General features: G+C 38.5%; 1 protein-coding gene across 1 annotated transcript in view; it reads left to right on the top strand.

Moving 5' to 3' along the window:
* Ero1a (endoplasmic reticulum oxidoreductase 1 alpha) overlaps positions 1 to 12234 on the top strand; it is a 68640-nt gene extending 56406 nt beyond the window's left edge. The window contains exons 14-16 of the mRNA XM_045154725.1: positions 9477 to 9563; positions 9643 to 9776; positions 11852 to 12234. Of these exons, the coding sequence (XP_045010660.1) occupies positions 9477 to 9563; positions 9643 to 9776; positions 11852 to 11912 (282 nt within the window). The 3' untranslated portion in view covers positions 11913 to 12234. The remainder of the gene's footprint in view (positions 1 to 9476; positions 9564 to 9642; positions 9777 to 11851) is intronic.

Below are 12234 nucleotides of genomic sequence, written 5' to 3'. Positions count from 1 at the left end.
GCTGAAATACTCTAAAATACTTTTTTTTCCCCCTGAAATATCTGTTTTATGTTTTTGTTTAAAATTCTGGTAGCTTGTTGGGCATGGTGGTGCACACCTTTAATTCCAGCACTTGGGAGGCTGAGGTAGGAAGAACGCCATGAGTTCAAGGCCAGCCTGGAGCTACAGAGTGAGTTCGAGGTCAGCCCAGGCTAGAGTGAGACCCTGCCTCAAAAAACAACAACAACAACAACAATAATTCTGGAGGCTGGAGAGATGGCTTAGCGGTTAAGGTACTTGTCTATGAAGTCTAAGGATCTGGATTTGATTCTCCAATACCTACATAAGCCAGATAAATGGTTGTACGTGCGTCTGGAGTTCGTTTGCAGTGGCTTGATGCTCTGGCATGCCCATTCTCTCCTTCTCTTAAATCAATCAATCAATCAATCAATCAATAAATTAGTACCTTGATTCTACTCTAAGATCAGGACAGAAAATCACTTGGAGGAGGATCAAACTCCAGACGCATGCACCCCCTTGTGCACCTGGCTAACGTGGGTCCTGGGGAATCAAGCCTCTAACCGGGGTCCTTAGGCTTCACAGGCAAGTGCTTAACTGCTAAGCCATCTCTCCAGCCCTAAAATTTATTTTTTTATTGACAACTTCCATAACCCTTTCCCCTTTGAAACTCCACTCACCATCATACCCCTCCTCCTCAATCAGTGTCTTATATTTTGAAGTCATCATCCTTTCCATTTATTATGATGGTCTTGTGTAGGTTGTATCAGGCACTGTGAGGTCATGGATATCCATGCCATTTTATCTCTGGAGGAGCACATTATAAGGAGTCCTACCCTTCCTTTGGCTCTTACATTCTTTCTGTCACCTCTTACACAGTGGATCCTGAGCCTTGGAGGATGTGGTAGAGATATTTTAGTGTTGAGCACTCCTCCTCTGTCACTTCTTCTCAGCACCATGGTGCCTTTTGCATCATACCAAGGTTACTGTCATCTGAAAAGAGAAAGTTCTGTAACCAAAAGAGAGAGTAGCATTAATATTTGGGTATGAACATTAAAAGAAGTGCTTTCTGGGTAGTTTGGTGAGCATAGTATATACATTTAGCCAGACATCAGCAGATGTTACACTCCTAGGGCTCATGACTACCCCTGTTGTAGGTTTTCAATATCAAGGATGTATTCCCTTTCTTGGAGTGGGCTGCCAGTCCAATTAAAGAGAGTTGTTTTCCCCCATTAACACACATGCCACAATTGCACCTGTTGGCTCATTTGGCCTGGCTGGCCAAATTTAAGGCTTGCAGTGTCTATTATTGAGTATCTTCACTGGTGATTTCTCTCTCTCCCATTGAGCTGCATGCAGTGTAGCTTTTTTCCAGCTTTCTGTCAGCTGGTCTACATGAAGGAGGTTTTCAGCTCAGCTCCAGCAGGATTTCTCAGTGACTTTGCAGCCCAAGTATGTGGAGTTTTCGTCAATAGGGTCTTATATCTATTCCTGGTGGCAATAGCCTGTAATATTTTGGGGGTATCAATTTTCTCTCTGGTCAACAACTCACTAGAAGGTATCCCATCCCTGGCAGTGAAAATTTTCTAGTAAGAACCTATGGCTTCTGAGTTCCCCTTCTCCAAAAAAGTAGGTTTCCATATGACTTATTTATATCCTCTTAGATTTTGATTATCCCTCCCTCCACCTTTCCTTACTCAATCTTCTGCTGACTTCATCCTGTTAATCTGTTCTTCTACTTACATATATACAATACCATGCTATTAAGTCCTCCCTCCCTTTCTGTTCCATTTGTAGCTTACTTCTGCTACTGAGTTTTATTCCAGCTCACAAAGAACTCCAATCATTTGTAGCTAGGATCCACATATGAGAGCGAACATGAGACATTTGGCTTTCTGGGCCTGGGTTGCCTCAGTAATTATAATACTTTCCAGATCCATCCAGTTTCCTGCAAATTTCATAACTTCATTTTTCTTTACTGCTGAGTAGAACTCCATTGTGTAAATAGGCCACATCTTCATTATCCACTCATCATTTGAGGGACATGTAGTCTGGTTCCATTTCCTAGCTATTGTGAATAGAGCAGCAGTAAACATGGTTGAGCAAGTATCTCTAAGGTAATGAGACGAGTCCTTAGGTTATATGCCTAGGAATACTATAGCTAGGTTATATGGTAGATCTATTTTTAGCTGTCTAAGAAACCTGCATACTGATTTCCACAATGGCTGGACCAGATTGCATTCCTACCAACAGTGTAGAAGGGTTCCTCTTTTTCTACATCCTCACTAGCATTTATGGTCATTTGTTTTCATGGTGCTAGCCATTTTGACAGGAGTGAAATGGAATCTCAATGTAGTTTTTATCTACATTTCCCTGATGACTAGGGATGTAGAACATTTTTTAGATGTTTATATGCCATCCGTATTTCTTCTTTTGAGAACTCTGCATTTAGTTCCATAGCCTCCCCCCCTTTTTTGTTTTTTTGAGGTAGGGTCTCACTCTAGCCCAGGCTGATCTGGAATTCAGTATGTTGTCTCAGGGTGGCCTCGAACTCACAGCAATCCTTCTACACCATAGCCCATTTTTTAATTAGGTTGTTTGATTTCTTACTATTTACTTTCTTGAGGTGTGTGTGTGTGTGTAATTTTTTTTTTAAGGTAGAATTTCAGTCTAGCCCAGGCTGATCTGGAACTCACTATGTAGTCTCAGGTTGGCCTTGAACTCATGGTGATCCTCCTACCTCTGCCTCCCAAGTGCCACCAAGCATGGCAAGTTTTTTGTATATTTTGAATATATTTGGATGTATAGCTGACAGTTATTCTCCTATTCTGTAGGTTGCCTCTTTGCTCTATTCAATGTCTTTTGTTGTTCAAAACCTTTGTAATTTCTTAAGGTCCCAGCAGTTGATGTGTGGTTTTATTTCCTGAGTAATTGGGGTTATAATCAGAAAGTCTTCGCCAAGACCAGTGTGTTACAGAGTTTCTCCTACTTTTTCCTTTAGCAGTTTCAGAGTTTCAGGTCTGATGTTAAGGTCTTTGATACATTTGGACTTAATTCTTGTTCATGGAGAGGGATAAGGATCTATTTTCATCCTTCTACAGATATATATCCAGTTTTCCCAGCACCATTTGCTGAAGAGGATGTCTTTTCTCCAATAAGTATTTTTGGCATTTTTGTTGAATATCAGGTAGCTGTAGCTACCTGGACTTACATCTGGGTCCTCTTCTCTGTTCCATCGATCTACATGTCTGTTTTTGTACCAGTACCATGCTGTTTTTGTTACTATGGCTCTGTAGTGTAAGTTAAAATCAGGTATGGTGGTACCACCAGCCTTACCTTTGTTGCTCAGAATTGTTTTAGATATTTGAGGTTCCCAAATGAATATTTGGATTATTTTTTCTATTTCCATGAGGAATACCACTGGAATTTTGATGGGGATTGCATTCAGTGTGTAGATTGCTTTTGGTAAGATTGCCATTTTCACAATACTGATTCTTCCAACCCAAACCAAGGGATGTCTTTCCATTTCCTAGTGTCTTCTACAATTTCTTGCTTGAGTGTTTTTTAATTTTTTCCTTGTAGAGATCCTTCACTTCCTTGGTTAGATTTATTCTAAGGTACTTTGTTTATTTTGATGCAGTTGTGAATGGGAGTGATTCTCCTATTTCATCCTCTGTGTGTTTGTTGTTAGCATATGTGGAGGCTAATGATTTCTGTGTGTTTGTTCTGCTACATGGCTATAGGTATTTATCAGCTCTACCAGTTTGCTGGTAGAGTCTTTAGGTTCCTTTATGTACAGAATCATGTCATCTGCAAATAATGATAACTTGATTTCTTCCTTTCCAATTTGTATCCCTTTTATGTGTTTCTCTCGCTTTATTGCTATGGCTAAGACTTCCAGTACTATATTAAATAAAAGTGGGGACAGTAGACACCCTTGTCTTCTTCCTGATTTTAGTGGGAAAGCTTCAAGTTTTCCCCCATTTAGTAATATGTTGGCTGTAGGCTTGTTATAAATAGCCTTTATTATGTTGACATATGTTCCTTCTATTCCCAGTCTCTATAGGTCTTTTATCAAGAAGGGATGTTGGATTTTGTCAAATGCTTTGTCTCCATGTAATGAGATGATCATGTGATTTTTGTCCTTCAGTCCATTTATATAATGTATTACATTTATCAATTTGCATATGTTGAACCTTCCCTGCATCTCCGGGATAAAGCCTACTTGGTCATGGTGAATGATCTTTCTGGTATATTCTTGTATTCTGTTTGCCAATATTTTATTGAGAATTTTTGCATCTATGTTCATGAGGAAGATTGGTCTGTATTTTTCTTTTTTTAAAAAAATATTTAAAAAATTTTTAATTTATTGAGAGCAACAGACAGAGAGAGGCAGATAGAGAGAGAGAGAATGGGTGCGCCAGGGCCTTCAGCCAGTGCAAACGAACTCCAGACACGTGCACCCTCTTGTGTATCTGACTAACGTGGGTCCTGGGGAATCGCCTCAAACCAGGGTCCTTAGGCCTCACAGGCGAGTGCTTAACTGCTAAGCCATCTCTCTCCAGCTCCTTTTAAATTATTTTAAAATTTTTATTTATTTGAGAGTGACCAAGAAGAAAGAGTCAGAGAGAGAGAGAAAGAATGGGCGCCCCAGGACCTTCTGCCACTGCAAATGAATTCCAGATACGTGCGACCCTTTGTGCATCTGGCTAACGTGGGGCCTGGGGAATTAAGCCTTGAACTGGGGTCCTTAGGCTTCACAGGCAAGCACTTAACTGCTAAGCCCTGTAATTTCTTTTTTTGTTCTATCTTTGCCTGATTTTTGTATCAGGGCAGTGCTGGCTTCGTAGAAGGAGTCTACTGATTGTTGGTTTTCCTTGTTCTTCTTTTTCCAAGGCATTAAGGTGAAGCATTAACTTGTTTACCTGTGCCTTTTCTAATTTCTTAATATAGGCACTTAATGCTATAAATTTTCCTCTTAGGACTGCTTGCATTGTGTCCCAAAGATTTTGGTATGTTGTGTTCCCATTATCATTTGATTCTATGAAGTTTTTGATTTCCCTCTTGATTTCTTCATTTACCCATTCATCATCTAGTAGTGTATTGTTTAGTTTCCATGATTTTATGTATGCTCTATAGCTTTTATTGCTGTTGATTTGTAGTTTGATCCCATTGTGATCAGATGGAGTACAAGGAATTACTTCATTTTTCCTGTACTTCTTAAGATTTGCTTTGTGTCCTAATATATGGTCTATTTTAGAGAATGTTCCATGTGCTGCTGAAAAAGAATGTATATTCTGCAGCATTTGGATAAAATGTCCTGTAGGTAACAGTTAGGTCCATTTGTTCTGTGACCTCATTTAATCCAGATGCCTCTTTGTTTATTTTTTGCCAGGATGACCCATCATTTGATGGAAGGGGTTGTTATCTGTCACCTTAGTTCTAATAGCATTTGTTTAATGAAATTGGGAGCTCCCATGTTAGGTGCATATATGTTTAGTATTGTAATGTCCTCCTGTTGGAGTGTTCCTTTAGTCAGTATAAAGTGACCTCCCTTATCTTTCCTAATTAATGTTGGTCTGAAGTCTACCTTGTCAGATATTAGGATAGCGACCCCTGCTTGTTTTCTAGGCCCATTTACTTGAAATGCCATTTTTCAACTTTCACCCTAAGATAGTGTCCATTCTTTGTAGAAAGGTGAAGTTCTTGGAGGCAACAAATTGAAGGGTCTTGCTTTTTAACCCAGTCTACAAACTTGTATCTTTTGGTTTGGGCATTGAGGCCATTCATACTGAGTTATTATTGAAAGGTGTGTTTAATTTTGCCTTTTTTTTTTTTTTTTGCTTCCCAAGCACAAACATGAAAGTTTATTTTAACATGAGCAGATGGAATTGTGATGTCATTGAAACCCTTGTCTTGTTAGTGGCTCAGTGCTAATGGTGAGACACATCTTCCCTGATTGTAATGACCCATCTAAAACTCATCTTATTTAGTTACAGCTGTAGCAGTACTGGCCCTTAAGAGATGTTTTGGTCAGTCTAGGGTGGTTATAACGTGGGTAGGTTAGTTATTGCAGGAGTGGCTTCCTTTTTTTCCCATTTTTTTAATTAATTAGTTTTCTACTCAGTGAATACAATTTGGTAACATTATTAGGCTCATCCATTACCTACAACCCCCCCTCCCCGGCCCCTCCTTGTTGAGGTATATGGGTCATGCATTCTAGAATTAGCCCACAGTTATGGGTAGGATAAATGTCTGCATATCATGACCCAACATGTGGCTCTGACATTCTTTCCGCTCCCTCTTCCATAAAATTTCCCTGAGCCATGTTGGGTTCATTTTGGGTCTGCTTCAGTGATGAGGTGTTGGGGGCCTCTGAGGCTCTGGATCTCTGATTTGGTAGGAGTTGATTTTTCTCTATGTTGATCTCCTTCACCCTTGTGCTGGTACCTGGTTCACCAGGAATTGTTCTTAGTTTCAGCCGGGGCCCTTTTGAGGTATGATGCGATGGCTCTCTCCTTAGGATCTACATCTATCTGAAAAAGAGAAGCAGATTCTCCAATGGAGAGTGAGTTAGCACCAGACAAATGAGATAAACCTTACTTTTTTATAGAGAATTTAATAGGTGTAGGCCCTCTTGTTGCCCATGATTGGTGGTAGCTTGATAACGGATAGTGGGCTTATGTTTGGATATGGTTCTGACTTGTTTCCCAACTCCAGCTATGGATCCTGTACCACTCAGGGGATCAGTTAGCCGAATCAAGAGCAGTTGGTTTCCCACCGTGGCTGTGTGCCACTATTGCACTTGTGTGAGCATCATGACAGGTTATTTGCTGCCAAGTAGGTGAGACCATGAGTTGCTTGGACAGATATTGGTCATTTTCCCCCAGTCGCCCATGTAGCACCACCTGGCACTAGACATGCTGACTGTCTGGGGACTGACTCTCTTCCAGCTTCCAGCCATGCCAGTCCTTTTTTTTTTTTTTTTGGTTTTTCGAGGTAGGTCTCACTCTGGTCCAGGCTGACCTGGAATTAACTCTGTCATCTCATGGTGGCCTTGAACTCATGGCAATCCTCCTACCTCTGCCTCCCAAGTGCTGGGATTAAAGGCATGTGTCACCACGCCCGGCTGGTGCCAGTCCATTTTATGTGTGAACCGCTTAGGGTGTCTTCAGCAATAGGGTCTTACCACTGAACTTTGGTGGGTCATCAAGTAGTCTGATAGAAATCTGTCTTTCTTTTAGGAAACCTTGTAGGTCTCTCTGATCATAAGCTCATTGTGGATGATAGCCACATGCTGGTACTGGGAGTTATAGATCAGTGCCTACTAAGAAAAGGAAGATAACTAATATAAAAGACATAGAGAGAAGAGAGGGAGAGAGAGAGGCTATAGAAGATTAAGGTCAGTCTTCATCATACTCTCTCCAGTGTCTTGTGGGTCAGGTGTTTCCTGTAAGGGCCTGGTGAAGGTTCAGCCACTTAGTCTGCCTTTTAGGATGTAGAATTTTATGGTACCATTGCCGTTTGGGTCTAGATTTGTGTTGTAGTTCTTCTGGTTTATCTTTGCTTTCCCGTATTAGTTAGTATCTGCATATGGTTTGTTTTTCCAGATTCCTTATATGTGTGCTTTTCTTTCTCTTTAGCATGGAGGATCCTTTCAAGTATTTTCTGTATAGCTGGTTTTGTCTGCAAATATTCCTTTAGCCTGCTTTTGTTGTGGAATGTCCTTATTTCTCTGTCTATTTGAATGGATAGCTTTGCAGGATAAAGTAACCTTGGTTGACAGTTGTTATCTTTCAGAACTCGGAATACATCACTCCAAACCCTTCTGGCTTTTAATGTTTGTGTTGAGTAATCTGCTGTGATCCTGATGGGCTTGCTTTGTATGTGACTTGATTTTTGTAACTGTTTTCAATATATTTTCTTTGGTCTATGTGTTTGGTAGTTTAATTATAATATGGCAAGGAGAGGTTCTTTCCAGGTTTTGTCTGTTTGGTGTTCTAGAGGTTTCTTGTATCTGCACTGGCACCTCTTTCCTAATTTGGGTGAAGTTTCCTTCTGTGATTTTGTTGAAAATGCCTACTATGTCTTTGGAGTGAAATTCTCCTTCTACTGTATCCTGATTCTTACCTTTAATCTTTTCATAGTGTCCCGAAAATCTTGAAATTCCCATTCGTGCCTTCCTATTAGTGTCTTTCTCTTGGTTGCACTGTATAAATATATCTTTTAAGCCAGGTGTGGTGGCACATGCCTTTAATCCCAGCACTTGGGAGGCAAAAGTAGGAAGGTGTTTATGAGTTTGAAGCCAGCCTGTGCAATCTAGGTTAGCCTGGGCTAGAGTGATAACCTACCTACAAAATTTTTTTTTCTTTTTTTAAAAAAATATATTCAATTTATTTATTTGAGAGAGAGAAAGACAAGCGAGAGAGAAAGAAAGAATGAGAATGGTCACACCAGGGCCTTTAGCCACTGCAAAGGAACTCCAGATGCATGAGCCCCCTTACACATCTGCCTTACGTGGATTCTGGAGAATTGAACTGGGATCTTTGGCTTTGCAGGCAAATGCCTTAACCACTAGCCATCTGTCCAGTGCCCCCCCCCATTTTTTTTCATTAAAAAAAAAGAAATGTGGAGCGATCCAGAGGAAGTCTCTATTATACTTGTAATGGTTTCTTTTTAATACCTGGTGGTGTGTATGTGTGTATAATAGATTTATATATAAAGAAAATCTGAGTGTTTTACTTAAATAATACCAGAAAGGAAGAGCTATGATTTAATTGTTTGGATGCAAAGTTTTTCTTTACTTCATTCCTCTTTTTTCTTTCCCTTTTTAAAAATATTTGTGTATTTATTTGAGAGAAAGAGGCAGATAGAGAAAGAGAATAGGCACACCAGGACCTCTAGCTCCTGCAAACAAAATCCAGATGCATGCACAACCTTGTACATCTGGCTTTACATGGGTCCTGGGGAATTGAACCTGGGTCCTTTGGCTTTGCTGGCACGTACCTTAACCATTAAGTCATCTCTCCAGTCCTGCTTTCCCTTTTCCCCTTTCCTTTCCGTTCTCCTTTCTCCCTTTTTTTGAGTGAGTGGATGATTCCTTCCAACCTCCTATTACGTAGTATTGACCTAAAACACACAACAATACATCAACTAAGTTATTTCTGATTTTTTTTCAGGTAGTTTGGCTTTGGAGTGAGGCAGTGCCGGGTTACAAATGTACAATTTACTAGGTACAGGAATTTAGAAAAGGTACTTAACCTTTCTGAACCTTTTTTTTTTTTCTGTTATAGGTAGATTATATCTATTTTTTGATTTTATTATGGAAAGATTCTGGTGTGTAAGAGATGCTCACTGAATGTTCTCATTTTTGGAACCCTGTAATACATTGCCCAAGGTTAAGCCCTTAGAATGCATTCAGAAAGTAGTTCTTAGGTGACTCTATTAAGTTTAATACAGTTCTGTTACATTGTTTTTAGGAGGACTTTCGGCTACATTTTAGAAACATTTCAAGGATCATGGATTGTGTTGGCTGTTTTAAATGTCGCCTGTGGGGAAAGCTCCAGGTAAGAAGTCCTGCTCGGTCTTCCCATGTATCCTTTGTGTGAAAAGTTTTCTTACTTTTATTTTTTCTTTTTATTATAGACTCAGGGTTTGGGCACTGCTCTGAAGATCTTGTTTTCTGAGAAATTGATAGCAAATATGCCAGAAAGTGGACCAAGTTATGAATTCCATCTAACAAGACAAGAAATTGTATCATTATTTAATGCATTTGGAAGGTTAGTTTGAATGTACTGGAATTATTTCTGCTGGCCAGCTTAGTCTAATGCAACAAGTATATCCTCAGATGAAATGAGGAAGATCTGTTTGAGTAAAATTATCTCATGAATGGTGTTATGAAGTAAATCAAGAATGTAGACATAACAGTTACTCCCTAATTATTTTGATCTATTGACTTTTATATTCATGATTTATTTGCTGAGTGTATTTCAATTTTCATTACTTAAAAATTTTTTTTTGTTTATTTTTATTTGAGAGGCTCGAACCGGGGTCCTTAGGCTTCACAGGCAAGTGCTTAAACTGCTAAGCTATCTTTCCAGCCCAATCATTACTTTTTAAAAATAATTTAAAACTTTCTTTTGTGCATTTATTTTTTAAGGGTTCTGGAAAATCATGTTTAAAATGAGTGATACACGTTTTTTTTTGAGTTCATCATTACAGTACATTGTAATAATTCTTTCAAAGTCATTTTCTATCAAAATGAGATGGAAAAAATACACACACACACACACACACACACACACACACACACACACACACAAATGTATTTCCTTAAGGCTTATCTAAAGAATGCTAAAATTTAGGACATGTTTTTCCCCCCTACTGCTAGGGATTTATCTTCTTTTTTTCTTCTAGTCCTGGGATTTGAATTTAGGACCTCAGCCATACTAGGCAAATGCTCTACCTCTGAGCCATAATATTTCCAGGTCATTGCCATATCTTTCAGGTTCTCTCTGTATGTGTACATACATGTATTATTTTGATCCCTTGTGCATGCCAGATAATATGGGGCAATTAACATTTTTAAATATTGCATTTCTTCAACTTTAAAAACATGCTTTAATATTTTGGGCTTGATATAATTGTCCTTCAAGATTATGTTTTTAGTGTCCTAGCACCAGGGTTTGGTAATTTTTTTTGTTTTGTTTTGTTTTGTTTTGTTTTGTTTTTTGTTTTTTGAGGTAGGGTTTCACTCTAGTTTAGGCTGACTTGTAATTCACTATGGAGTCTCAGGGTAGCCTTGAACTTGTGGTGATCTTCCTAACTCTGCCTCCCAAGTGCTGGGTTTAAAGCCGTGCCTGGCGTTTGTGTATTTTTTATTATGTTGTAGAGCAGTGCCAAAGTGTACTTAAAATAAGGAATACACAGCTGGGTGTGGTGGTACACGCCTTTAATCCCAGCACTCAGGAGGCAGAGGTAGGAGGATCACTGTGAGTTCAAGGCCATCCTGAGACTACAGAGTTAATTCCAGGTTAGCCTGGACCAGAGTGAAACCCTACCTTAAAAAACCGAAAAAAAGAAGGAACACACAAGTTTTACTTATAAAAATTATTGAAAAAAATTGGGTCACATATTGCTAGTCTTAGTCTTTACAGACCATAGCTTTGATTCTTTGTACATTTATTATGGAATATTGGTTTGCTACAGTGTTTATGTACTTGTAGATATTCAAAATATGAATTTTTTTTAAAATTTTTATTTATTTATTTGAGAGCGACAGACACAGAGAGAAAGACAGATAGAGGGAGAGAGAGAGAATGGGCACGCCAGGGCTTCCAGCCTCTGCAAACGAACTCCAGACGCGTGCGCCCCCTTGTGCATCTGGCTAACGTGGGACCTGGGGAACCGAGCCTCGAACCGGGGTCCTTAGGCTTCACAGGCAAGCGCTTAACCGCTAAGCCATCTCTCCAGCCCAAAATATGAATTTTAATGTTTCTAAATTATTTTGTATTATGGTCTTTAATATAGGCAACTTAAAAAATACTTAAATATTTTATATGTAGTTATATATATTTATTCTTTGTGTGCTTAAGTACTAAGTAGATGAATATAGTTATGAATATTTAAAATATCTTAGTATATATTTTAATACTGCAATATTATTAAAAGCTACCCAATTTAGGCACAATATTAGGGTTACCATATCAAAAAGTACGTGAAAATTGATTAAATGGTTTATTATATATCTGTTGTTGAAAGTTATTGTGAAATTTTTTTATACTCTAAAGATGCAAAGTCACTAACAGAAGACTTATCTAAGATGATTTTTGAGTAAAATGTTTTCTGTTTACAGAATTTCTACTAGTGTGAAAGAATTAGAAAACTTCAGGAATTTGCTACAAAATATTCACTAAGGGCAATGAATTGAACAACGCCTGTTTCTGGACAATGGAAGCCAAAGATGGAATTTCATTGAACAGTCTTAAGCCAAACATTTTATATAAAGCTGTTTTTGTAGAAGGAGAATTATATTGTTTTAAGTAAACAATTTTTTAAAAATTGTGAGTTCATGTTTAATATACAAATGAGTCAAAATAACTGATAATGTCGTACATATTTTAATGCTTAATAATGGACAAAAACAGGATTATCAAATTCACTCATAAAATTTGGAGAATGATGTCTTAAGTCTCTCAAACTAGAGTTTAACAGGATGTAATAAAAATAAAACTGTGA

Source organism: Jaculus jaculus, chromosome 7 (assembly GCF_020740685.1).
Source record: "Jaculus jaculus isolate mJacJac1 chromosome 7, mJacJac1.mat.Y.cur, whole genome shotgun sequence".
Classification (NCBI taxonomy): domain Eukaryota; kingdom Metazoa; phylum Chordata; class Mammalia; order Rodentia; family Dipodidae; genus Jaculus; species Jaculus jaculus.
The sequence above is the reverse complement of the archived record's forward strand: the minus strand, read 5'-3'. Positions and strand labels throughout refer to the sequence as shown.